The sequence below is a fragment of the Takifugu rubripes genome, chromosome 19 (genome assembly GCF_901000725.2).
Source record: "Takifugu rubripes chromosome 19, fTakRub1.2, whole genome shotgun sequence".
NCBI classification, from domain to species: domain Eukaryota; kingdom Metazoa; phylum Chordata; class Actinopteri; order Tetraodontiformes; family Tetraodontidae; genus Takifugu; species Takifugu rubripes.
This window is the reverse complement of record NC_042303.1, coordinates 1,857,550-1,885,054: the sequence shown is the minus strand read 5'-3', so window position 1 is coordinate 1,885,054 and position 27,505 is coordinate 1,857,550. Positions and strand designations below refer to the sequence as shown.

General features: G+C 48.1%; 3 protein-coding genes and 1 long non-coding RNA gene across 9 annotated transcripts; 3 read left to right on the top strand and 1 right to left on the bottom strand.

Moving 5' to 3' along the window:
* Positions 1 to 300: 300 nt before the first annotated feature.
* LOC115246855 (uncharacterized) lies at positions 301 to 11,883 on the bottom strand. 6 transcript variants are annotated; one of them, XM_029826664.1, is made up of 9 exons: positions 11,134 to 11,883; positions 10,554 to 10,721; positions 10,287 to 10,465; positions 9,914 to 10,157; positions 7,320 to 7,619; positions 6,707 to 6,874; positions 6,440 to 6,618; positions 6,076 to 6,310; positions 301 to 1,132 (listed from the first exon to the last, which is right to left on the bottom strand). In XM_029826664.1, exons 1-9 carry the CDS (start codon positions 11,719 to 11,721, stop codon positions 1,124 to 1,126), a joined length of 2,070 nt encoding a protein of 689 aa, XP_029682524.1. In that variant the 5' UTR covers positions 11,722 to 11,883; the 3' UTR covers positions 301 to 1,123. The 6 variants fall into 6 exon arrangements, with proteins under 6 accessions (XP_029682524.1, XP_029682518.1, XP_029682519.1 ...); XM_029826658.1 differs by lacking the exon at positions 301 to 1,132 and adding an exon at positions 3,126 to 4,018; XM_029826662.1 differs by lacking the exon at positions 301 to 1,132 and adding an exon at positions 3,845 to 4,014.
* On the top strand, positions 326 to 3,197 carry pdhb (pyruvate dehydrogenase E1 subunit beta). The gene is made up of 11 exons (XM_003972999.3): positions 326 to 419; positions 515 to 574; positions 972 to 1,079; positions 1,216 to 1,278; positions 1,356 to 1,391; positions 1,470 to 1,660; positions 1,747 to 1,841; positions 1,931 to 2,041; positions 2,231 to 2,322; positions 2,405 to 2,546; positions 2,656 to 3,197. The coding sequence occupies exons 1-11, from the start codon at positions 381 to 383 to the stop codon at positions 2,799 to 2,801; spliced, it is 1,083 nt and encodes a 360-aa protein (XP_003973048.1). The 5' UTR covers positions 326 to 380; the 3' UTR covers positions 2,802 to 3,197.
* Positions 11,718 to 19,286, top strand: LOC115246856 (uncharacterized). Its single transcript, XM_029826665.1, has 8 exons — positions 11,718 to 12,501; positions 13,258 to 13,685; positions 13,761 to 13,989; positions 14,315 to 14,409; positions 16,717 to 16,848; positions 17,278 to 18,672; positions 18,756 to 18,819; positions 19,043 to 19,286. The coding sequence occupies exons 6-8, from the start codon at positions 17,288 to 17,290 to the stop codon at positions 19,190 to 19,192; spliced, it is 1,599 nt and encodes a 532-aa protein (XP_029682525.1). The 5' UTR covers positions 11,718 to 12,501; positions 13,258 to 13,685; positions 13,761 to 13,989; positions 14,315 to 14,409; positions 16,717 to 16,848; positions 17,278 to 17,287; the 3' UTR covers positions 19,193 to 19,286.
* A 4,977-nt stretch (positions 19,287 to 24,263) lies between these two features.
* On the top strand, positions 24,264 to 27,326 carry LOC115247032 (uncharacterized). Its single transcript, XR_003886125.1, has 3 exons — positions 24,264 to 24,290; positions 26,107 to 26,238; positions 26,668 to 27,326. It is a non-coding gene; the product is annotated as an uncharacterized lncRNA (long non-coding RNA).
* Positions 27,327 to 27,505: the final 179 nt, after the last annotated feature.

Sequence of the window (27,505 nt, the reverse complement as noted above, 5' to 3'; positions counted from 1 at the left end):
GGTTTAATTCTGTCCTCTCTTTTTTGTTACCTGCCTACAGATCTGACAGTGGTGATTATATATATATATATATATATATATATAATGTGTGTGTGTGTCTCTCTCTCTATATATATATATATATATATATATAATGTGTTTGTCTCTCTCTCTCTCTCTCTCTCTCTCTATATATATATATATATATATATATAAAATGTGTGTGTGTGCGTGTGGGTGTGTGTGTCGCCCGTGTCCTTGGATTTTTTTTAACCCTCTCAATCTCACTTCCGGGTTGAATGAAGCACTGTGATTGGCTGCTCGGTGGGTAGAGAGCGACGTTTATTGGACGGTGCAGCAACGTCATCAAGACCCGCCTTTTCACGGAAGTCAGATTCAAGATGGCGATGTCACTAGTCAACATTATCCGTAAAGGAAAGGTGAGCGTCATCTTTTCTAATTGTGGAATTGTTTCGCATTCCCGATAATGTTACCACCTAATCTACATCGACGCCATCGCTGTGCTTTATTCTAGCCTGTCGTTTCGGCTGTGCGGCGCCGCCACTTTCACAGGACGGTCCCGGCAGCGGTGCAGGTCAGTAACAGCTAGCGGGCTAATTTCAGCTCCAATCACAGCAGCTCCGGCTCAAATATCCTGGTTCTGCACTTGTGACAAAAATGTACTTCACAGGTTTTAACTGACTTGACAGTTGGCAAATACGGAGACTGTCAAAACCGCCAATGAAATTTCCGATTGTCACTCGTTTCCTGTCGGCAAACATCAAAGCCTTAAATTTATGCCCAAGCTAATCGGATTGATTTTTCTCTCGACGAACAATCACATAATAAGATTTTATTTTGGATTTGCAGCAAATCAAACCGCACAGATGCTGTTGACCATAACGCTCATCTCTGTGCTAATCTGGCCGGTAAATATCCACATGTGGGTGAAGCGTGTCCTTTTCAAGGTTGCTGCTTTTGCCCCTTTCCAGGTTACCGTCCGCGATGCTCTCAACCAGGCGATGGATGAGGAGCTGGAGAGGGACGAGCGCGTCTTCCTGCTGGGGGAGGAGGTGGCGCAGTATGATGGAGCCTACAAGGTCAGTAGACGGCTCCAGCCGGTCCCAAGGTCACATTCTCATTGCTAGAACATCTGTTGGTGACATTCGCGCGTGGATTTATCCAATTTATGTGGACCACCTCGTATATATGTGTGGCTTGTTTGTGGGCACGCAGGTGAGCAGGGGTCTGTGGAAGAAATACGGAGACAAACGCATCATCGACACTCCGATCTCAGAGGTGAGAACATTCCCTGACGGCCGCTGCAGCGTCACATGTGACACAGATCTTTTATAATCCCTCTCCTTCTGGTGCAGATGGGGTTTGCTGGTATTGCAGTGGGAGCTGCCATGGTGAGCCCCCCCCCCCAACAATACACCCGTTAGCATTAGCCTCACTACTATCTGATATTACACTGTTGTCCCCCGCAGGCTGGCCTGAGACCAATCTGTGAGTTCATGACCTTTAACTTCTCCATGCAAGCCATCGACCAGGTCATCAACTCTGCAGCAAAGACCTACTACATGTCCGCCGGGCTCCAGCCAGTGCCCATTGTGTTCAGAGGGCCCAACGGAGCGTCGGCAGGCGTGGCCGCGCAGCACTCCCAGTGCTTCGCAGCATGGTACTGCGTCCGTCGCCGTCTCGGGGCGCGCGGCGCCGCTCGCCGTCTCCTCTGGCGTCGGTAACCGTGCGTCTGTGTTTCTGTAGGTACGCTCACTGTCCCGGTCTCAAAGTGGTGAGTCCCTGGAATTCAGAAGATTGCAGAGGTCTTTTGAAATCTGCCATCAGAGATGATAACCCTGGTAAGAAATGCAGGCCGCGTTTTATCCGAGCGGCCTTTTTGTGCAGCTCATTTTAGCCAGCGTCGTCACGGCACCGTGGTGTGTTTCAGTGGTTTTCCTGGAGAACGAGCTCATGTACGGCGTTCCTTTTGAAATGTCTGACGAGTCGCAGTCCAAAGACTTCGTCATTCCCATCGGCAAGGCCAAGATCGAGAGAGCCGGTGAGTGTAGATGGTTTTACCCACCCGTCTTTGACAACTGGAAGCATTTTCACAACTGCATTCACACACTTATTTGATTGTAACTTCATTGTAAACCTACAAGAGTGTCTGCAACTGTTTTTGGTAACGATTTACTGTCCGGCCATGTCTTCCGTCACTGTCTTTAACCGAGATTTCCCTGTCCTTCAGGCTCTCATGTCACTTTGGTCAGCCACTCGCGCTACGTGGGCCACTGTCTGGACGCTGCCGCCGTCCTAGCAAAGGAGGGAGTCGAGTGCGAGGTAGGGAGGAGCGTTTCTGGCGCTGAAGCCCAGCAGGTGGCAGCATCCAGCCATCTGTTGACCTTGCTGCTGTCCCCGTCAGGTGATCAACCTGCGCACCATCCGTCCCATGGATGTGGAGAGCATCGAGACCAGTGTGATGAAGACCAACCACCTGCTGACTGTGGAGGGTGGCTGGCCCCAGTTTGGCGTTGGAGCTGAGATCTGTGCCAGGATCATGGAAGGTAATGCCGTACTCGTGTTTAAATATTGATTGGTGGTTGCCCACAGCGCCCCCTGGCGGCAGCACTCTTGAATAAATTAAAAACAACGTTTTTATTTGCCTTTCTTCAGGTCCTGCATTCAACTACCTGGATGCTCCGGTCACCAGGGTGACGGGTGTTGATATCCCCATGCCATATGCCAAAATCCTGGAGGATAACAGTGTGCCGCAGGTCAAAGACATCATCTTCTCCGTCAAGAAGATGCTCAACGTCTAGGACACACACCTGAACACAGGCAATTCTGAAGCCCTTGTATATAAGTACAGTCGGAAGGTTCCATAGAAACGGCCTAGGTCCAGTTTTCAGTCTGGAGCGCGCACACACACACACACACACGTGCACCTTTTCTCCTGAACCCAACCGAGTGTTCCGTTAACTAGCTGTCTGCTGTGATGGTGCCAGGCTGACTGAGCTGTGTGTAATTGTTCTTTTCTCCACTCCAAATACTGTATCTTTTCTGGGGACAACAAAACTGTAGAAAGTTTTAAAAAATTTTAAACAAGACGCCTAAATTATAAAACACCAGAAATAAAACGGACACTAATTCAACATGTGTGTATTATGTATAAAGTTGCTCGCCTGTTACAGAAATAAACCCTCTTCAGTCTTTGACCCAGTCTCTGGAAAGACCCTTTCACATTTCTGCTCCTGGCCCGAGGCTCGGTACCGACGTGCTCGGAACAGTTTGGTGATAAAGAACATCCAACATTTAACCGAACTTTTGTCCGACTTTAGAGTCGGAGTCATTTCTTAAATGTGAGGGAATTCCTTTAGGGAGACGCTGGTTGTGTATTATTTATTAGACCAGGTCACTTAAAAACCATCTGTTGGGAGCTGGACCGAGAAGTAGAAGGTTCTGGGTTCAGACTTCAGAGCACTGCCGAGGTGCCCTTGAGCAACACCAGTCTCAGATGAACTGTTGACCTCCCCCATTGTGGCCCCTCCTCGTAAACCTGAGAGGGATGAAGCGCTTCAGAAGACGAAGATCTGCTGCTTCGACAACGTTCAGCAGAAAAAGACGAGACGTCTTTGTAGCGAGGGACGCGATACCCGTGTGGGCGGAGTCAGTTTCATGGCGCTGACAGGTCAGATCGCCCCACTTCTGAGTGTCCCTTCAGCAGGTCCATCCTCACCACCACAACACGCCTCCTCTTCGGTTCCTCCTCCTCCTCCCGTCTTGCCTCCTGTTTGCTCGTCTCCTTCCTTTGCCTCTTCACTGTCTCCTTCAGGGTCTGTTCCATCTCTGCATCTTCATCCAACACTTGATCTTCCTGGTCAACATCATCCTGTATTTCCTCCTCTTCCTCTGTGCTGTTTAGTTCTTCCTCTTGGTCCTCAACGTCCCCACGTTCTTCCTCTTCTTCCACATCTGACCCCGCGTCACCTTTCAGGTCGTCTTCTTTCCCTTTCACACTCTGTTGTCCATCATCTGTCTGACAGGAGGAGAGTAGAATCACAGACCTGGACACAGAAACCAACTGAACTAGAACACAACAACAACCTGGTCGACTCCGCAGACATGGAACCACAGCTGGGACTGTTTTAACCCAAACTGTTGCCTGAAGGACCAGCAGAAATGTGTGTGGTTACTAAGGTGCATCTCAATAGTGTCTAAAACCGGGGATCACTTTGTTCACAAAAACACACCAGTTTGGTTTCGCTGCCGTTTTCAAACCAACGAAAGGGACTTTGAATGTGGCTGATTGTTGGTGGGCTGGTCTGAGTGTCTCCAGGGTTCACAGAGAAGGTCTGAAAAAGAAGTATCCAGTGACGCAGTTGTGTGGATGTTGTTGGTTCCAACCAAGGGATGAAGGAACAACAGGTGGAACCTTGAAGGAGCTGCGCTACAGCAGCAGGAGACCACACGGGACCACACGCGGGTTCACACAGACTCACCAACACTGGACACCGGCATCAACCATCTTCTGACGGCTACTTCCAGCAGGCTAATGCACCACATCCCAAAGCTCAGACCATCTCAATCTGGTTCCTGGACCATGAACACGACTCTCCTCCAGTGGCCTCTGCGGTCACCAGATCTTGGTCCAGTAGATCCCCTTTGGGACGTGGTGAGACGAGAGTTTTGGAACATAGATGTTTAGCTGGCAGATCTGCAACAACGACGTGATTCTTTCATGTCCAATATTGGAAGAATGTTTCCATTCTTCTGTGACTATAAGGTCAACCGGGGATGGGGGGGGGGAGGGGGGGGGGGTCTAACCCTGCTGTTAGATGCCTGATTGTCTCAGGGACTGAAGCCCAGATCTTGCCCAGTGTGGTAGCTCTTGGCTTCTATCGCTCTATAGTCAGAGCCTGTTCCAGCCAATAGCAGCATTTCCAGATATGAGCCACTTCCTCAGTTTGGTGGTGGGTGATGCTCTGCAGGGGCTTGTCTTCCCATCACAGTTCCAGCTGTTCTCCATCTGGTTTCTGCCTTGTCTCCAGAAGATGATGTACTCAATGACCCTATCCTTTCCATCCTGGATAGTGGCTCTGATGTTCACTCGTGCTTGGCCTAGCTCCTCCAGCTTCCTGTGCAGCCTCAGGGTGCTAGACTCCCTTGGACTTGCCTTACTCTGTGGAGGTATCTGGCTGTGGCCAACTTCCTAGTAGTCTCCTCGGGGTTCCTGGTTGCCTGAGTAATCCCGAGGTATTCATAGCCGTTCTTAAAATCTGTGATATTCCCATGTGTTAGGCTGACTCCCTCAGTCCTGACTATCATCCCTGTCCTGGTTACACTTTGGCCACCCTCGCCCAGACACACGTCAACACCTCCTCTACATGGACGGCATGTTTTGGAGGTGTCTGATGGTTGCCCCATTCCGTAACCGATACCTGTAGCCAGTCTTGTCAATCACCGAGATGAGGGGGTTCAGACCTAAGCAGAACAGCAGTGGGGACATAACCTCACCTTGCTACATGCTACACTTGACGATGACTTGCAATGGGCCTGTAAGATGGCCTCCAGGTTGGTCTTCCAGAGCCTCCATGGAGGTCAGTATGGAGGCTCTTAGAGTCCTGTTCATCTTGAAGAATTCCAAGCACTCCCGCCTCCAGGTACCAGTTGGAGGCTTGAGTTGGAGCCAATCCAGGCAGCGCACAGATTGGTTGGTCTGGTTTCCTTTCTGTTCCCCGCTCATGTGTCGAGCGATGCATCCACTCATCTTAGACGCTCTGAGGCTTCCATGTTGTTGAGGCAGGTTATCGGCCAGTAGCTGGAGAGGATTCCGCCCTTCTGTTGGTCATTCAGGATCAGGAGAGTCCAGCCTTCAGTTAACAGACCAAAGGGGTCCCATCGTAAGGAACACACGCGCGCGTGTTTATGTACACACGCAAGATGTCTGAAACATTTATACTATGAATGAATTTGTGGTTGAGAAAAGTCTGTATCTTTGGCCAACATATGGAAATAAGTGGTTATTTGTCAGGAGTTCTTTTAGCTCTGAAACCGTGTAATTCCTTTCAAGAGGTAGAAGATGAAAATACTCACAGATTTCTGGAGCCTGTGGAGAAGCAAGCGCACCGTGTCCTTGTTCTGACACAGGCCCATGGTGTTGAGGGCATCCAGAGCAGATCCAGAGCAGCCCTGCAAGCGCAGCTCGGCCCCCAGAGAAGCTTGCAGGAAATTGTTCTTCCAGATGTTCCTTGTGAAAAGTGGGATGGAGAGCGCCACCACTGTCCTGCGCTCCAGCAGCACCTGGGCCTGCTCCTCTGTCAACGCGCTGCTGCACAAGCAAAGAACCAAACTTTAAAGTTCAAACCCGATCCCTGGTCACAAGAGTCAGGATGACGGTCCTTAGCTGACGCTAGAGCCGTGCAGTCTGGGAACCCAGCGTCAGCGTGGACAAACTTACTGGCTGCTCCTGGACAGGGCGCTGATGTTGGGGAACAGTGACGTCAAGCAGGTAGTGACCAGCGGCGCTTTGAGCTGGGCCCATTTCAGACAGCGGCGCCAAGGGAACGAGGACAGTGGCTTCTGTTCTGACACCTTCTGATGGAACGGATTGTCTGGCTGCCTCACTAGCGCCTTCATCTGGTGCCGCCCAAACAACAAGTACTAGTGACAGAGTCTTTAACAGGACATATGAAGGTGCAGCAACCAAAAGGCGTCCAGTCCTCACCTCTTCTTTCAGCTGCTTGCTCCAGAAGTCTAGCATGGGCTTCCTGGCACCCTTGGCCGACCACAGCAGCTTGAACGCTGCTTTGTAGCAGGATTTGCTCACCAGCAGCGCTGCCTTGCTTTTTTCCCCCATCGCGTGGTCATGCGTGGTTCCATCCCCCATCTCTGACTGCATTTAACACCAGAAAACACAAAACAACATCATGCAGCAGCGTCACAGCAGTCGCCACAGTCACTCATTTGTATTCCCTGGTTTTCTTTAAATAAACCAGATTATTATTGTATTTACTAAACTTGACTTGATGCCTGGAATGCACAATTAAATTTAATATCAAAGAGAGGAAACAGATTTCTATAAATCCCGCCAGTAATTCAAGTGCAAACAGTAAAATCAGTGACTGCATAAATATTCAAATGCTTTAAAGTGATGTTTCGCCAGACTGAGCAATGCTAACAGAATATTGAAAGGTAGCATGAGTGGCTCAAGATGATGCAAATTCACCACCAAACTAAAGGTGTGGCTGGAGCTACAGGTGTGGGCGGAGTCAGTTTCATGGCGCTGACAGGTCAGATCGCCCCACTTCTGAGTGTCCCTTCAGCAGGTCCATCCTCACCACCACAACACGCCTCCTCTTCGGTTCCTCCTCCTCCTCCCGTCTTGCCTCCTGTTTGCTCGTCTCCTTCCTTTGCCTCTTCACTGTCTCCTTCAGGGTCTGTTCCATCTCTGCATCTTCATCCAACACTTGATCTTCCTGGTCAACATCATCCTGTATTTCCTCCTCTTCCTCTGTGCTGTTTAGTTCTTCCTCTTGGTCCTCAACGTCCCCACGTTCTTCCTCTTCTTCCACATCTGACCCCGCGTCACCTTTCACGTCGTCTTGTTTCCCTTTCACACTCTGTTGTCCATCATCTGTCTGACAGGAGGAGAGTAGAATCACAGACCTGGACACAGAAACCAACTGAACTAGAACACAACAACAACCTGGTCGACTCCGCAGACATGGAACCACAGCTGGGACTGTTTTAACCCAAACTGTTGCCTGAAGGACCAGCAGATGGCAGAATTGCAAAGGATAACCGGTCAAAAATAGTGTAAAATGCAATGAGGCACGGGTTAAGAAGCGTGAGTAGCGCAGCAGCGTAGTACAGACTATGGATTTAAGAGTCCGATGACCTAGGAGACAAAGTATTCCAAAGAACCTGGTGGCTCCACAGAGTTGATCATTCGTGGAAACGCAGATGGAAGAAAGAACCAATGAGAACGCAGCTCTACAACGAACCCCTAAAGTTCCTAAAGGCTCGCTTCTCCAAGGAGAAAAGCTCTAAAAACTACAAAGGAGGACCAGGAGCAGCACTTGAGCAGAACACTCTGATCCAAAGCGCAAAGAACATCTGACCATCCTGCCTATAGTCCTCCCGGACACCAGTGGGGATCGGCCTTCCAACCAGGAAAGAGGTGGAAAGCACAAGCATTAGTAGTGAGGCCAAATGGCGCTCCATCCAAAGCGAACAAGGCTGCCCCACATGTTTTTATAGAGGCTCATGAAGGCAGCGTAGCAGAAGAGGACTATCCCTAAAGTGTGGCCGAGGGGTCTTGATCCCTCAGGAGAAGGACGCAGCAAACATCAGCCAATATCGGCCCAGACCCCCTCCTAACCCTGAGGAAAAGGTCTCTTTTAGTGTCATTGTAAAGAGGATTCCTGCAGACCTGAGGAGAAATGAGCACAATGGTGCCTCTGCAAAGGTGGGAATGATACAGTCGGCTTCTCTGGGTGTCTGGACCATTCCAGCATGGCAAAGGTGGAGAAGAAAGACCTCCATATGATCTTCTTGGACCTCAATAATGCCTTTGGCTTTATACCTCACGATCTCCTCTGGGCGGCCTTCAGCTGCTCTCAGATACCAAAGACCGTCACAGTTCTGGTTGAATTCTACGACCAGGATTTCAAGTTCTGCTCCTCAACGCCTGAGTTTACCTACTCTTGGCATCTTGGTCATCATGCAAGCCTCAAAGTGGGCTGTAGGTGGACAGTGAGTTGGCTCCTCTCTGTGGCCTTCTGGGGTGACATTAGATCGCCGGAGTATTGTAACAGCTATGGGAGGTGCTCTGTCACAAGCCTCAAGGACAAAGACCAGGTGAAACGACAGTGCAGGGACTCCAGCACTGACCTGCAGTCCATCGTCCAGATCTTTTTGCTGCTTGTTTATGGAGAGTAGAGCCACAACTAATATTGAGAAGTGGCTCTGAGTTCCACAGTGCCTGTAGAGATGGCAATGGCTTCCCCAACATGTCCCTCATTGGTCTCACGGAAGAGCTCAACACCAGATCCAAGACATAGCGGTAGGGAAGAAGACACCTGCCTGGGTTATCAGGTGCAAGGACCAGCAAAAGCAGTGGAAGACGAAATAGCTCTCAGAAATGCTGACATTGTCGGGAATATGGTGTTGGGCTAACAACTAGCTGCCCAGCTAAAGGCTAAATCATGAGCACAGAGGAAAATGGCGTTGGAGGAAGGACGCCATCAGGTTGCAAACGCGGGCCAAGCCAGTCTCCCTTAGCAAACATGGACAATGGACACGGTGGCTCAGCTGGATGGACATGTGGACCAACAGGAGTCTGAGTTTTCCCCCCCGATTCCTTCCAACACCAACCAACCTTCATCAGCGGCTTGGTTCCCTTTGCTCAAGCTTCCCTCCAGCACATGGGTGCACACCAGTCTCACCCAAGGGTGGTATACATGTGGTGGCACAAACAAGTCCTTAAGAGCCTTCTGTCTCCACCCTGGAGGGCAAGGGAACTACCATCACCTCCTTGTCAACACCAACACCCCGTGGACAACAGCTGCCATCCAGGAGGTGTCCAACATGACTGGAACCTGGATATTGGTGGACAGCTTGTGCTACCACTACGTTAAAGGAAACCCCATCTATGAAGAACTTTAAGACTTAAGATTTATTCTGGGGCACATGAAACTACAATGAGGAGCCCATACTTTAAATACACCTGGTGTTTTATTATAATCTAGTGGCAACCCAGTTTCAGAGAAATGCTACATGGACGGGGCAGCAAGCGACCATGTTTGTGTCCTGGTAGTCTGACTGAAGCAGCATTAGAACTGGTTATTCCTAACAAGCTATTCTTGATTTAAAATCTGGAATATAGCGTTATAGAACATCCAGTACAATTCAAAAAGATGAAAATACTCACAGATTTCTGGCTGTTCTGGAGCCTGTGGAGAAGCAAGCGCACCGTGTCCTTGTTCTGACACAGGCCCATGGTGTTGAGGGCATCCAGAGCAGATCCAGAGCAGCCCTGCAAGCGCAGCTCGGCCCCCAGAGAAGCTTGCAGGAAATTGCTCTTCCAGATGTTCCTGGTGAAAAGTGGGATGGAGAGCGCCACCACTGTCCTGCGCTCCAGCAGCACCTGGGCCTGCTCCTCTGTCAACGGGCTGCTGCACAAGCAAAGAACCAAACTTTAAAGTTCAAACCCGATCCCTGGTCACAAGAGTCAGGACGACGGTCCTTAGCTGACGCTAGAGCCGTGCAGTCTGGGAACCCAGCGTCAGCGTGGACAAACTTACTGGCTGCTCCTGGACAGGGCGCTGATGTTGGGGAACAGTGACGTCAAGCAGGTAGTGACGAGCGGCGCTTTAAGCTGGGCCCATTTCAGACAGCGGCGCCAAGGGAACGAGGACAGTGGCTTCTGTTCTGACACCTTCTGATGGAACGGATTGTCTGGCTGCCTCACTAGCGCCTTCATCTGGTGCCGCCCAAACAACAAGTACTAGTGACAGAGTCTTTAACAGGACATATGAAGGTGCAGCAACCAAAAGGCGTCCAGTCCTCACCTCTTCTTTCAGCTGCTTGCTCCAGAAGTCTAGCATGGGCTTCCTGGCACCCTTGGCCGACCACAGCAGCTTGAACGCTGCTTTGTAGCAGGATTTGCTCACCAGCAGCGCTGCCTTGCTTTTTTTCCCCATCCTGCGATCATTCATCCTCCTACCCTCCGTCTCCGTCTGTAAATAACAGCACCCAGCAGAGGAAGGACACAGTAAACACTGGCAATCATAACACTGTTAGGATTCCATTAGACATTTTGGTTTGAATAAATACAATCATTTTTGTATATAGTCAGCTTGACTAGATGCCTGACGAGAGGAAACAGATTTCTCCCTTTAAAATGATGGAAATGCTCACATTATATCGTAAAATATCCACAAAAGCTTCCAAACTGTGACCTTATCCAGATGATCTAAATCCACAACTGAAAAAATAAAGAAATATGACACTTGTGTGAATCTGAGTTGGTAGTAGTGGTGTGCAGGGCCCATAATAACCACCCAATACATATACTAGAGGGGGGGGGGGTCTTGATGCACTCATGTGTTTTTGACGGGGCTCCATGACGTCATGCGCGCGCACACGCACCTGTTTTGACGCCACTGGTTTCAGCCACAGGCACCGCTTCCCGCTCTGTTTGCGCTTGCATTTACTCCTAATAAACTGTGCGCAGGTCTCGCATAAGAAGGACTTCTCATGCACTGTCGCGTCCGGGAAGGCCCAGTGCACAGTCTCCGGGGTGGTGAACGTGTACACCGCCCTCCTGTTGAAGCTCCGTCCGTGGCGCTCGAAGTGGATTTTGCAGCCGGAGCAGTTTTTGTCCTCCGGTCTCATGGTACGGCGGCGGCCTCCTCTCCCCGGAGCCGGGGACCGAGTGTTGCATGCTGGCGTGTTTATGGCGTTTTCTTCGGATTTGAACGATCTAGCTTCGCAGTCCACCTCCGCGCCTACAGCCGGCTCGGGGAGCTCCACGGACACGGTGAACTGCTCTTGAACGAGCTGTTCAGGCGCTGCAATGAAGCCTTCTCGCACCGTTATTTCCCCTCCAGCTAACTGGAACTCGGAACCCTCCGATGGAGGACAGTTGCTGGCTGTGGTGCGGGCAAAGTCGTTTTCATTTGGCTCCGGAGACCAAGTTTCATCTTCTAATTTTATTTCTGAGGCTTCACCCGCCATAACAGTCTGGACTTCCTGTTTACTTATCTTTACCGGAAGAGGAGGGGCCGGGCTTACCGGAAGTGTCGGAGACCCGGCTAAAAACAAGCTAACGCCAAAGTTAAATCAGCAACTTTCAATAAGGTTCCAAAAAATGTATCCACAAAACCCTTGCTGCTGACATCGCTATTTTAAGAATAGCGCAATATCTTGAATTCAGTATCTTTATTTAAGCTTAGAAAACGAGAACATTGGCAACAGAGGAGCAATGAGTTTTAGCTACGTTTGATCAAGTAGTTACGCCAGCGCCATTACTGCCATCTGGCGGCGAGAGAAGGAAGCTCACGGATCCTATTTTATTTGTTTAAATTTCACAACGAGAATTGTTCAGAAATGTACAGTATATTTTATTAATATAACGCCTCAATTCAATTGTATTGTAAAACAATTTGAAGTAAGTGTTGTAATCCATTGCACATGCTGACTGTAAAATTATATGTCGATAACATGTATGTGAGCTATTTTGAACAATATCTATTAACTCTTTTATTGTTACATTAGGATGAACCAATGTGAAAGAGCTAAAAGAAGAAGAAGAACATATTTAAGATACAAAATACAGAATATAAACAACCTTCTGTGAAATATATGTGTATCCAGGGTGTGACCTGGGACAGATGGTATCTTCCGGAACCCTTAAAATAATGGCTTGGCCATGAAAAGACCTCAACCCCATCAGTTTGGCTCCAACTGGAAAAGACACAGCTGTTTCGGATCATTAAAGGAGAGCCTGCAGACGGTGTAAGATAAACCTAGTGTTCTTGGAAAATATATTTTCTTTATGCTGGACGGATTTAGACCCAAATCAAAATGCTATTTTTCTCTTCTGTTCACGCTGTCCTCAAATGCGGATGGTTTCCTGGTTGGAACTGGTTTTTGTACAAAGGGAAAGGTGCTAAACTTTAACAGCCGTTCACACCCAGCAGCACCAATGAGCCAGATGGTCCATGTTCCTTTGATGATGCAAATGGCATGTAGAAAACCAGCACCCTGCAGAACGATCAGGGATTTCTAGCAGAGCCGATGAGGGAAGAAGCGTCTTCTTTAACTCAGAACATTCACTGACATTTTTCTCGTGCCAACAATCTTTAGACCTACAGCCACACCAATAGAGTGGCAGTTTGTCCAATATTGGCAAGTGTTGAATGATGTTTTTGACACTGTTATTTTGTCTTATCTCAGGGACCAGAAGGTAGAATTTGGTCTTCAGTGGTTGAACTCTCTGCTGCCTTTTTTTCCGCTGTTCAAGCTCATTCTGAATCATTATTTATTCCATAATTTGGGACATCCCTTGTGGTTGAATCTGTTTTTAGAGGGAGAGCCATGGCAAGACGGCGCGCTATTATAAATGAGAGCATTAGAACAGGGAAACAGCATTCCAACAGACAATTTTAAATACAATTTAAGAAAAGCAGGGGCACTTCTCATTTAGACAGCTTTTTGAAAGAGTTTTGAATTTTCCGAGAGATATAATCTGTGATTCTGGTCACTGTTTAGTTTTCAGGGGAAGAGACACACATCAGCACGGCCTTGCCAAGGTTACACCACCTCTCCAGCTCTGTCTCCGACCTTGAGAGCCCCCAGAGATATCAACACAGGAAAGAGCTCTTGAAGTGAAGCGAAGTGGCTCTCTGAGGCATTTGCTGAGCTTCCACACTGGATGTGCCCAATCCACAAAAACGCTCCTTTTTCCAATGGGCCGATCAAAACTGATCCCTTTTGCAGAATCCCGGTCACTTCTTTTGTCCAGTCACCTACCTTTTTTCTGAGTCTGAGGCCTGTGGTTCAAACACACCGTTTCACCAAAGGTCTTCCTGTTTCAGCTCCAAATGTGTGATCCGATAATGCTGCACACTTATGTCGTCGAGACATCAGACAGCCGCAGAGGCAGCGAGAGATGTCACATGTGAAATAATTCCGTGGTGGTGAGTCCCTGAGCAAATCTCCAGTGACAATGGCGCATCTCACCAACTAAATCTCTATTTTACATCTGATGATAGATTTGCAGCAGCGCCCCCACTGACCTCCACTGCTGCTGACATGATTTCACACAGAAGTGCGGGAGACACATGGCAGCATAAACGTGCCCAACTCCAGCTCAACCACCCTCTGACACAGATACACATCTAGGACTACCAGCCACAGGGGCCGAATGGTCTCCGAGGCCTTTGGGTAGTGCAGTTATCCTGCTTTCACAACATCTTTAATGTCGCAACAGAACACAGCAAGGTAAATAATAGACAGCAGGGACAGCGTTCCTGTTTCGTTCTTTGCGATTTTGTTCCTTTTGCAAAGTTTACAAGCCCAGCGCAGGTTGAACGACGTCCAAATGACAGTCTAGACAAGGAGGATGGAGTTTGTGGCAAATCTGGAAAGGTTGTAAGGAGTGAGTCTTAAATTCCAGGCTGGTAATATCACTGTAACTTCCCGTGCAGTGTGAAAGGGGCTTGAGAGAGAATCTTTCCTCAACACTCCAGCACAACTCCCGCGGCGTCTTCAGCTCCCTATCCAGGGTTCCCTATCCTGCTGCTCATCCAGGGTTTTATCTTCTCAGACACCTACTCCGGGAGTTCTCGCACCTCGTCCTCGGCACTTCCTCATACTGAATTCAGATTGGGTCTGAACATTATTGTATGATGGATCCAAAAGGTGAGCAGTGAAAATGCATTCAAATCCTGTAAAATGTATAAAGGCGCAAAAATAGGGATATTGAGGGAAGAGGTAGCCCAAATGAGAGAAGAACATCTTCTTACATCTCAAAACAAACTAAAGACAGGTGATAAAAGCATAGTGTAAAATGTTCACTGCCTTTAATGTGACTGACCTAATTGAGCAAAGTTCCAGCTGCTGGCAGTGTCACAGTAACATGGAGGTCTGAGCTGCACATCACTAAACACACACACACACACACACACCATCTGCCCCAGGAAGCGTGGCGGTGGCAGCATTATTCTCTGGGAATGCTTCTCAGCAGCAGGTCCTGGAAGGATTGTAAAGGTACAGTATAATCAATCAAAAGTTGAAAGCCTTTTATTCTCATCGTATTAAGAACACAGCAAAATTGCAGTGAACTCCTTCGTTTACACACCAAAGATGCAAAGTAAAAACCCATAACACATAAAGACAGACAACGTTTAAACCACACCATCCTTCACACATAATAAATGAATGAGAATCGTGTCAAAACTATGTATTACGTGTGAAAAGAGCTGTTCCCAGCCTGTCCCTGGGCAACCTGACTGAGCTTTGAGCTGTTTTGCAAGGGAGAACGGAGAAAGGATTTGGTGTCCAGATGTGGCAGCCTGACATTCTCCACACAGAATGAGTGATGTGACTGTTGCTGATGGAGCAAACCAGGCAGAAGGTGGAAAAATGACAAGAGAACTGAAGGGGTGGAAATACGACTCTCAGCTGACCACCCAGATCATGAGCATGCTAATGCTCCACAAGGGTTCTATCTTCAGGCTCTGGCTCCAGTCATTTCTCCTTACAGTAGGAGAATCAATCAAATCAATCTTTATTTATATAGCGTCTTACAATCAAAATTGTTTCAAGGTGCTTTCCAGAATCCCAGGGCCTGACCCCAGACAAGCAACAGTGGCAAGGAAAAACTTCCCTTTAACAGAAAGAAACCTTGAGCAGGACCAGGCTCATGTAGGGGGACCCTCCTGCTGATGGGGGGAGGGTAGAGAGAGAGGAGAAGGGGGAGGAGAGGAGAGGTAGAGGGAAGGGGAGGTAGAGGAGAGGAGAGGAGGAGAGGAGAGGCATAGAGCATAGAAATACATACAAAAATACAATATATTGAATTAAATTGAATTGAATAAGCTGCTGGTTGAGTGGGTCAGTGGGGTCGGAGGTCAGTATACAGCTCCGAAGGTGGCGATACCTGTAAATGAATACAGAAGGGGGGAGGGGAAGCAGAAAAACTACACAGGAAATAGCATTACTAGTCTACTTGATGAGGAGAGGAGAGGAAAGGAGAGAAGAGAAGAGGAAACCATGACCCAGCAGGGTGACAGAGGCCTGGCAGGTGATCATGTTTCCGGACCCCGGCAGCCTCGGCCTATAACAGCATAGCTAAGATGTGACCTAATGATTAGACGACCCCCTAAGCATGATAATTTGTCTGTCTATGATAGTAACTGGAACTACAGAATTAGTAACAATAAGCTTTTTCAAAAAGGTAGATTTTAAGTCTGATCTTAAAAGTAGCGAAGAAGTAACAAATGCTGGACTAACTTTTCAGCATCACGGTGGGTCAGTAGCTTCCTGATCTTTGTGATGTTCCTCAGGTGAAAAAAGGCACTTCTAGAGACTAATTTAATGTGTGAGTTGAAGGAGAGATTTTGATCAAAAGTTACTCCTAGATTCCTCACAGAGAGACTAGATGTTAATGAGATACCATCTCGAGTGATCATCAGATCTAATCTATCCCTGAGAGGTTCAGGACCAAACACCATGACCTCAGTTTTTCCTGAGTTAAGGAGGAGGAAATTTGAAGACATCCAGGACTTTATGTCTCTAAGACAGGTCTGGAGCTTCACTAACTTATCTGTCTCCTCTGGTTTCATGGATAAATAAAGCTAAGTGTCATCAGCATAACAATGAACATTTATCCCATGCTGCCGAATAATGTTCCCTAAGGGAAGCATGTACAAGGTGAAAAGGATTGGTCCAAGTACAGAACCTTGTGGAACTCCATGGCTAACCCTACTGTATGAGGAGGGAACACCATGGACATGAGCAAACTGGTATCTATCAGATAAATATGATCTAAACCAGTCTAGTGCTGTCCCTTTAATCCCAATCACATGTTCCAGTCTCTGTAACAGGATGCTGTGATCAACTGTATCACAATTTGTGTGAGGTCATCACAGATAAAAGGCCATTTTGGGTTGTAAGCTTTGATTCAAAGTAAAAAGTCTTCATATTAAAGTGTTGCTGCTGCACCTACAGACATTACCCGTTAAAGGTTGAGCTGAAACCACCATCAGATCTGCCGCCTCATTCTTCGATCCTCCCACCGAGCATCACCCTCCAAGCGAGACAATCTACATACTGACGTGCACACGTGTTAAAGGTCCAAAGGTCAGTAACTGGGAGTTGATGGTTGGGATCAAGTTGAGCTCTGCTGGCAGCTCTACCAAAGTCTAAATGTTCTCTGTATAAATCCAATTCTGCTAATGTGGTTGCGCTTCTTCGTGTCAGTGCAGACTCGTGCGCGGGGCTCGTGCACATGAGGGTTAGGCTGCTTTGATGGAAGTCACAGAGAAGCAGGTGGGGGCGGGGCTTGTGTAGCATGTGCCGGCCCCTCTCAAACTGTAGCCTAACTGGGCCTTGCTCACGCCCTGATGACTGGCGGGGGCGTGAGCCCCTCACCTGTGCTAGTCTGGGCTGGGGAGGGGGCGAGGCGCGACTTTCCTCTTGCTCCATGAGGCGGGAGCAGCAAATGGATCTGTTCATGACTGTTAGAGTGTGTGTGGTCATGGCAGTGGCTTTTTGTTGTTTCTGCTTCAGGCTGCAGAAGATGGGCTGTTCCTGTAGTACTTCTTCTGACGAGTGGAGCGACAGCGACAGCGACAGCAGTCTGTCAGACTTCCCGACCTACGTTAGACGGAGCAAGGTGACGGTGGAGCACAGGCAGGACACCACCGCAGGAACCCAGCATGCATGCTTGGATGCAGAGCTTAAAGGAGACAGCCGAGGCAGATGTGATGAGGAAACCCTTGAATCACATCCCCATGTGGCGCTGCCCAGACTGAGCATAGGCGGAGAGGAAAACACTCCAGATGTGTCAAAGCCGTCCAAACTGGTCTGGTCAACACCCGTTAGGCCACCGTCTGTTGCCTTCATGGTGACTGAGGTGTCAGGTGACCAGCAGAGGCCAACGGTAGATTCAGAACCGCAACGTGACGATAAGGAAGGCGAGGAGGTACGTCTTGTAATGACGGAGCCGCATCAGGCGTTCAAAACAAAGACCCACAGCTACTACAGCATATGTTCCGCTGACACCGATGACCTCGAGCAAGAGCAGAACCACTGTGCAACAGATGAGCCTGGTCCATCCACTGTTCTGCAAACCACTTTATTACCAACACCTCCTCCTAGATCAGAGCCTGGTTTATTTCCACCACCTCCTCCTGAACCAGACACTGGTTTATTACCAACACCTCCTCCTGAACTGTCTCTATCGAGCGAGGTCAATGTGCGTCTGACCACGGTATCCTCACCAGATATCGGTCAAGAAACTCACCGTGGATCCATCAAATCCCAGTTTGACTGGCAGGACAATGTGGAGCTCAAATGTCCGTGGCTTCCAGCGAATTCACGCGTAAGAAAAATCCCGAGCCGAGATGAGGGCGATGTGCGTCTGACCACGACATCCTCACCGGATACTGTTTCCTGCTATCACGCCGATGTCACGACCTCGTGTCTCAATTTCAACAATCCAGAAAAATTGTACAGTCATGAAACTCGCCGTCGATCAAACAAATCTGAGTTTGAGTGGCAGGACAATGCGGAGCTCCAACGTCCGTGGCTTCCAGCGAATTCACGCGTCTGGAAAATCCCGAGCCGAGATGAGGGCGATGGTCCCTCTGTCCCAATTTGTTTTTATATCGCACCCGAAGACCTGCCCCCCCCGAGACCTGAGTGTCAGGATGCTGGCACTCAAACTTTGCCCCCTGGTGCTGGTGGAGATGCTTCCACTCCATCCAAGATTGACTCCGTCTGTCCTGAGCAGCGGGTGATGGCTGAAGGGGGCAACAGTGGGGTAAAGACAAAAGGAATGGTGTGGTCCCAGGGCACACCCCAGGCTGGGTTCCCCCAGAGGGGGGGCCGTGTGGACACCCCGGGGCCAGTGTCGGAGCCCCAGCCCTCCAAGGCTCAGAATTGTCGGCCAATGTTAAATCGGTAAGTTTATGGCCCCCACCCTTGCTCACACTTTATTTCACTTGTGGAGCACTTGGTAACACCTGAGACCTGTTCCTCTTCAGGGGTCTGGAGCAGAGATCAAAGACCAAGGCCGACGACCAACCAGCTCATCCGCCAGGACAGCAAGTAAGTTTTGGGTGTTGAGTTGTTTTTGATGCTTAATTTGATGCTTGATTTAATTGTGTCCATTCATGTTACTCATTCATAAAGTGAATGTCCCGATTGGTCACAGACACATCAACATTTATCGGGTTTAAGACCCCTGACAGGACAAATACCCCAGGTTATAGCAGACCTGTTGCAAAGATGCTCATGTTGGAAACTAAATCCTTGTGCTCTGACTTTTCAGGTGGGCTCCAAACTGACGTATGCACAGGTCTTGATGATGCCCCCACGGAAGCGTGCCCCACCCCCAGACCTTAGCCCCCCCTACCCAGAACAAGAGCACCAACCAGCTGGGACTCGCCGTCCAATTAAGCTGAGATATGCAAGGCTGTGAATGGAGCGCAATGGATATTTTTTTTATATTAGAAGCTGAACAGAATCTGCACCTCTTCCATTGCTGCTTTAGGGGATATTTTTTTCTTTTAACACACCTGCATAATTGATGCTCATAATTCTGATTTCTTCTATTAAAAAGCCCTGAGCAATATGTCTGTTGGCATCTTTTTTATCTCATGTTGGTACTGAGTTTGTTCGGCTTTTATTTGAGTTAATCAGGAGTGTTTTGGCTGTAGAAACTTCTGTTTGAGCAAAAAGGATTTGTTGATGTACCTCATTCACATTCTGTCCAGTGTGAAATCACAGAATCTGAAAACACTGACTTTGATGAGTGTTTAACACCATTACAAGTGTTTAAACACCATTTATACATGAATGTGTGCAGAATATCCAGGTACAGGTGAGTTACTGATGGACGTAAATATGACTGAACACTACTAAAGTGTATTCTGCACTTTGTTGTTCTCTGTTTTTTGTCATAACGTCTTCCACCCAGCAGGGGCAGAATATCCATAAGGTTTATTGCTCCTTTTTGTCGCCCGCTCTTGTTTACAATGAGGATGATTTCATTCCCGAGGGCCGTAATGAATAAGATGAATAATACTAATGAAATAATACGTGTTAGCTAGAGAGTTGATGCACACTTTGGTGTCACTGCCACATCAGTCTTGTTCAGCCATAACAGATTTGTTTAAAAGCCGTTTGACCTTTAATTTTACATTATTCCAACTCATAGCTTCAACCACACCCTAGATCTAGTTCTGACTTATGGTGTTGAGGTAGAACATGTGTCAGTGTTCCCTCAGAACCCCCTCCTGTCAGACCATTCCTTGATCACTTTTACATTTATGATTAAGGATTCTTCTATCGTCAGAACAAAGTCTTACTATAGCAGATGTCTTTCAGATAATGCTGTAGCTAAGTTTAAGGAAGTGATCCCTGTGCTGATCCCAGGACCACTGTGTGTTTCCCCAGGGATCAATCATTATAATCTTAGCCCTGCTGAGGTTGACTCTATTGCTGAAGGTGCAGCAACCTCACTGAGAATCACGCTTGATTCTGTTGCCCCCCTGAAAAAGAAAATAGTAAATCAGAGGAGGTGTGCCCCCTGGTATAATTCACATATCAGGACCCTCAAGCAGAAAGTGTGAAGACTAGAAAGGAAGTGGTATTCCTGTAAAATAGATAGCTGGATGTGGGTTTTTGTGTAAAATATTAACACAATATTTACCACTAAACCTACCATGGTGCTTGTAAACCCTCTGTTTCGTGCAGTAATACTGCATATTTGAAATATTGAATAAAGTTTTATTTTATATGTTTTGGGCTATCAGACAGTATCTTTTTTTATATCCTTTTTTTAAAAATAGAAACGCGGTTGTGTTTGCATCCTCTTGTTAGCTAAGGTCTGGCTGTTTGCAGGTCTCTGAAGGCCCAGTCTGGGTAACCACATGTTTTGAGATGATCCTGTTCCTTCTTCCTGCCTTGGGTTGTTTTGGCTACTTCTTTAGCCCTGTTATCGGGTTCTGATTCCACCCAACTTGTGTTCCAGTGGGTGGTGAGAGTCCAGTGGGAGGTGCTGATCTGTGTGTGCGTGTTCTGTGGACCTCGATGCTGAGCTTTGTGTCCTCCTCCATCTTAACTGTCTGGTGGTTGTGGTCTCTATTGCCTCGGTGGTGCGCGTGACGCGTCCAGTGGACACAGAGCTCTTATTTGGATAACTCTGACCTAGATGATTGAGACTGGTCTCAGAAAACTGGGAGGATATTCTGACATCCTGCCAAGAAATTCATCAAACTGTCCAGAAACACCAGTTTATTGGATACGAGCATTGTAAAGCTGCTCTCAAAGAAGGGCTCCAATGTTGGACTGTAATGACCTGTCAAGATGTTTAACATTCAATTTAATGCTTAACGGTTGCATCACCATCATAGAAGAATCATAGCAAAATATTTGGGTAATAATTTGGGACACGGTGGGGTAAAGTCACAATGTTTAATTATTTTCAGAACAAGATTTACAGTACGTCATATATGCAGCGATTTAACCCACTCACACATTTACGTTTGTGGCTTTGATGCGAAGCACAGCAGCTTTAAACACTTCGCATGAGATTTTTTTTGTGAGATCATCACAGATCAAAGGCCATTTTGGGTTGTAAGCTTTGATTCAAAGTAAAAAGTCTTCATATTAAAGTGTTGCTGCTGCACCTACAGACATTAACCGTTAAAGGTTGAGCTGAAACCACCATCAGATCTGCCGCCTCATTCTTCGATCCTCCCACCGAGCATCACCCTCCAAGAGAGACAATCTACATACTGACGTGCACACGTGTTAAAGGTCCAAAGGTCAGTAACTGGGAGTTGATGGTTGGGATCAAGTTGAGCTCTGCTGGCAGCTCTACCAAAGTCTAAATGTTTTCCATATGAATCCAATTCTGCTAATGTGGTTGCGCTTCTTCGTGTCAGTGCAGACTCGTGCGCGGGGCTCGTGCACATGAGGGTTAGGCTGGTTTGATGCAAGTCACAGAGAAGCAGGTGGGGGCGGGGCTTGTGTAGCATGTGCCGGCCCCTCTCAAACTGTAGCCTAACTGGGCCTTGCTCACGCCCTGATGACTGGCAGGGGCGTGAGCCCCTCACCTGTGCTAGTCTGGGCTGGGGAGGGGGCGAGGCGGGACTTTCCTCTTTCTCCATGAGGCTGGAGCAGCAAATGGATCTGTTCATGACTGTTAGAGTGTGTGTGGTCATGGCAGTGGCTTTTTGTTGTTTCTGCTTCAGGCTGCAGAAGATGGGCTGTTCCTGTAGTACTTCTTCTGACGAGTGGAGCGACAGCGACAGCGACAGCAGTCTGTCAGACTTCCCGACCTACATTAGACGGAGCAAGGTGACGGTGGAGCACAGGCAGCACACCACCGCAGGAACCCAGCATGCATGCTTGGATGCAGAGCTTAAAGGAGACAGCCGAGGCAGATGTGATGAGGAAACCCTTGAATCACATCCCCATGTGGCGTTACCCAGACTGCGCACAGGCGGAGAGGAAAACACTCCAGATGTGTCAAAGCCGTCCAAACTGGTCTGGTCAACACCCGTTAGGCCACCGCCTGTTGCCTTCATGGTGACTGAGGTGTCAGGTGACCAGCAGAGGCCGACGGTAGATTCAGAACCGCAACGTGACGATAAGGAAGGTGAGGAGGTACGTCTTGTAATGACGGAGCCGCATCAGGCGTTCAAAACAAAGACCCACAGCTACTACAGCATATGTTCCGCTGACACCGATGACCTCGAGCAAGAGCAGAACCAGTGTGCAACAGATGAGCCTGGTCCATCCACTGTTCTGCAAACCATTTTATTACCAACACCTCCTCCTAGACCAGAGCCTGGTTTATTTCCACCACCTCCTCCTGAACCAGACACTGGTTTATTACCAACACCTCCTCCTGAACTGTCTCTATCGAGCGAGGTCAATGTGCGTCTGACCACGGTATCCTCACCAGATATCGGTCAAGAAACTCACCGTGGATCCATCAAATCTCAGTTTGACTGGCAGGACAATGTGGAGCTCAAATGTCCGTGGCTTCCAGCGAATTCACGCGTAAGAAAAATCCCGAGCCGAGATGAGGGCGATGTGCGTCTGACCACGACATCCTCACCGGATACTGTTTCCTGCTATCACGCCGATGTCACGACCTCGTGTCTCAATTTCAACAATCCAGAAAAATTGTACAGTCATGAAACTCGCCGTCGATCAAACAAATCTGAGTTTGAGTGGCAGGACAATGCGGAGCTCCAACGTCTGTGGCTTCCAGCGAATTCACGCGTCTGGAAAATCCCGAGCCGAGATGAGGGCGATGGTCCCTCTGTCCCAATTTGTTTTTATATCGCACCCGAAGACCTGCCCCCCCCGAGACCTGAGTGTCAGGATGCTGGCACTCAAACTTTGCCCCCTGGTGCTGGTGGAGATGCTTCCACTCCATCCAAGATTGACTCCGTCTGTCCTGAGCAGTGGGTGATGGCTGAAGGGGGTGACAGTGGGGTAAAGACAAAGGCAACAGTGTGGTCCCAGGGCACACCCCAGGCTGGGTTCCCCCAGAGGGGGGGCCGTGTGGACACCCCGGGGCCAGTGTCGGAGCCCCAGCCCTCCAAGGCTCAGAATTGTCGGCCAATGTTAAATCGGTAAGTTTATGGCCCCCACCCTCGCTCACACTTTATTTCACTTGTGGAGCACTTGGTAACACCTGAGACCTGTTCCTCTTCAGGGGTCTGGAGCAGAGATCAAAGACCAAGGCCGACCACCAACCAGCTCATCCGCCAGGACAGCAAGTAAGTTTTGGGTGTTGAGTTGTTTTTGATGCTTAATTTGATGCTTGATTTAATTGTGTCCATTCATGTTACTCATTCATAAAGTGAATGCCCCGATTGGTCACAGACACATCAACATTTATCGGGTTTAAGACCCCTGACAGGACAAATACCCCAGGTTATAGCAGACCTGTTGCAAAGATGCTCATGGTGGAAACTAAATCCTTGTGCTCTGACTTTTCAGGTGGGCTCCAAACTGACGTATGCACAGGTCTTGATGATGCCCCCACGGAAGCGTGCCCCACCCCCAGACCTTAGCCCACCCTACCCAGAACAAGAGCACCAACCAGCTGGGACTCGCCGTCCAATTAAGCTGAGATATGCAAGGCTGTGAACGGAGCGCAATGGATATTTTTTTTTATATTAGAAGCTGAACAGAATCTGCACCTCTTCCATTGCTGCTTTAGGGGATATTTTTTTCTCTTAACACACCTGCATAATTGATGCTCATAATTCTGATTTCTTCTATTAAAAAGCACTGAGCAATATGTCTGTTGGCATCTTTTTTTATCTCATGTTGGTACTGAGTTTGTTCGGCTTTTATTTGAGTTAATCAGGAGTGTTTTGGCTGTAGAAACTTCTGTTTGAGCAAAAAGGATTTGTTGATGTACCTCATTCACATTCTGTCCAGTGTGAAATCACAGAATCTGAAAACACTGACTTTGATGAGTGTTTAACACCATTACAAGTGTTTAAACACCATTTATACATGAATGTGTGCAGAATATCCAGGTACAGGTGAGTTACTGATGGACGTAAATATGACTGAACACTACTAAAGTGTATTCTGCACTTTGTTGTTCTCTGTTTTTTGTCATAACGTCTTCCACCCAGCAGGGGCAGAATATCCATAAGGTTTATTGCTCCTTTTTGTCGCCCGCTCTTGTTTACAATGAGGATGATTTCATTCCCGAGGGCCGTAATGAATAAGATGAATAATACTAATGAAATAATACGTGTTAGCTAGAGAGTTGATGCACACTTTGGTGTCACTGCCACATCAGTCTTGTTCAGCCATAACAGATTTGTTTAAAAGCCGTTTGACCTTTAATTTTACATTATTCCAACTCATAGCTTCAACCACACCCTAGATCTAGTTCTGACTTATGGTGTTGAGGTAGAACATGTGTCAGTGTTCCCTCAGAACCCCCTCCTGTCAGACCATTCCTTGATCACTTTTACATTTATGATTAAGGATTCTTCTATCGTCAGAACAAAGTCTTACTATAGCAGATGTCTTTCAGATAATGCTGTAGCTAAGTTTAAGGAAGTGATCCCTGTGCTGATCCCAGGACCACTGTGTGTTTCCCCAGGGATCAATCATTATAATCTTAGCCCTGCTGAGGTTGACTCTATTGCTGAAGGTGCAGCAACCTCACTGAGAATCACGCTTGATTCTGTTGCCCCCCTGAAAAAGAAAATAGTAAATCAGAGGAGGTGTGCCCCCTGGTATAATTCACATATCAGGACCCTCAAGCAGAAAGTGTGAAGACTAGAAAGGAAGTGGTATTCCTGTAAAATAGATAGCTGGATGTGGGTTTTTGTGTAAAATATTAACACAATATTTACCACTAAACCTACCATGGTGCTTGTAAACCCTCTGTTTCGTGCAGTAATACTGCATATTTGAAATATTGAATAAAGTTTTATTTTATATGTTTTGGGCTATCAGACAGTATCTTTTTTTATATCCTTTTTTTAAAAATAGAAACGCGGTTGTGTTTGCATCCTCTTGTTAGCTAAGGTCTGGCTGTTTGCAGGTCTCTGAAGGCCCAGTCTGGGTAACCACATGTTTTGAGATGATCCTGTTCCTTCTTCCTGCCTTGGGTTGTTTTGGCTACTTCTTTAGCCCTGTTATAGGGTTCTGATTCCACCCAACTTGTGTTCCAGTGGGTGGTGAGAGTCCAGTGGGAGGTGCTGATCTGTGTGTGCGTGTTCTGTGGACCTCGATGCTGAGCTTTGTGTCCTCCTCCATCTTAACTGTCTGGTGGTTGTGGTCTCTATTGCCTCGGTGGTGCGTGTGACGCGTCCAGTGGACACAGAGCTCTTATTTGGATAACTCTGACCTAGATGATTGAGACTGGTCTCAGAAAACTGGGAGGATATTCTGACATCCTGCCAAGAAATTCATCAAACTGTCCAGAAACACCAGTTTATTGGATACGAACATTGTGAAGCTGCTCTCAAAGAAGGGCTCCAATGTTGGACTGTAATGACCTGTCAAGATGTTTAACTTTCAATTTAATGCTTAACGGTTGCATCACCATCATAGAAGAATCATAGCAAAATATTTGGGTAATAATTTGGGACACGGTGGGGTAAAATCACAATGTTTAATTATTTTCAGAACAAGATTTACAGTACGTCATATATGCAGCGATTTAACCCACTCACACATTTACGTTTGTGGCTTTGATGCGAAGCACAGCAGCTTTAAACACTTCGCATGAGATTTTTTTTGTGAGATCATCACAGATAAAAGGCCATTTTGGGTTGTAAGCTTTGATTCAAAGTAAAAAGTCTTCATATTAAAGTGTTGCTGCTGCACCTACAGACATTAACCGTTAAAGGTTGAGCTGAAACCACCATCAGATCTGCCGCCTCATTCTTCGATCCTTCCACCGAGCATCACCCTCCAAGAGAGACAATCTACATACTGACGTGCACACGCGTTAAAGGTCCAAAGGTCAGTAACTGGGAGTTGATGGTTGGGATCAAGTTGAGCTCTGCTGGCAGCTCTACCAAAGTCTAAATGTTTTCCATATGAATCCAATTCTGCTAATGTGGTTGCGCTTCTTCGTGTCAGTGCAGACTCGTGCGCGGGGCTCGTGCACATGAGGGTTAGGCTGGTTTGATGCAAGTCACAGAGAAGCAGGTGGGGGCGGGGCTTGTGTAGCATGTGCCAGCCCCTCTCAAACTGTAGCCTAACTGGGCCTTGCTCACGCCCTGATGACTGGCAGGGGCGTGAGCCCCTCACCTGTGCTAGTCTGGGCTGGGGAGGGGGCGAGGCGGGACTTTCCTCTTTCTCCATGAGGCGGGAGCAGCGAATGGATCTGTTCATGAGTGTTAGAGTGTGTGTGGTCATGGCAGTGGCTTTTTGTTGTTTCTGCTTCAGGCTGCAGAAGATGGGCTGTTCCTGTAGTACTTCTTCTGACGAGTGGAGCGACAGCGACAGCGACAGCAGTCTGTCAGACTTCCCGACCTACATTAGACGGAGCAAGGTGACGGTGGAGCACAGGCAGCACACCACCGCAGGAACCCAGCATGCATGTTTGGATGCAGAGCTTAAAGGAGACAGCCGAGGCAGATGTGATGAGGAAACCCTTGAATCACATCCCCATGTGGCGCTGCCCAGACTGAGCACAGGCGGAGAGGAAAACACTCCAGATGTGTCAAAGCCGTCCAAACTGGTCTGGTCAACACCCGTTAGGCCACCGTCTGTTGCCTTCATGGTGACTGAGGTGTCAGGTGACCAGCAGAGGCCAACGGTAGATTCAGAACCGCAACGTGACGATAAGGAAGGCGAGGAGGTACGTCTTGTAATGACGGAGCCGCATCAGGCGTTCAAAACAAAGACCCACAGCTACTACAGCATATGTTCCGCTGACACCGATGACCTCGAGCAAGAGCAGAACCAGTGTGCAACAGATGAGCCTGGTCCATCCACTGTTCTGCAAACCACTTTATTACCAACACCTCCTCCGAGACCAGAGCCTGGTTTATTTCCACCACCTCCTCCTGAACCAGACACTGGTTTATTACCAACACCTCCTCCTGAACTGTCTCTATCGAGCGAGGTCAATGTGCGTCTGACCACGGTATCCTCACCAGATATCGGTCAAGCAACTCACCGTAGATCCATCAAATCCCAGTTTGACTGGCAGGACAATGTGGAGCTCAAATGTCTGTGGCTTCCAGCGAATTCACGCGTAAGAAAAATCCCGAGCCGAGAT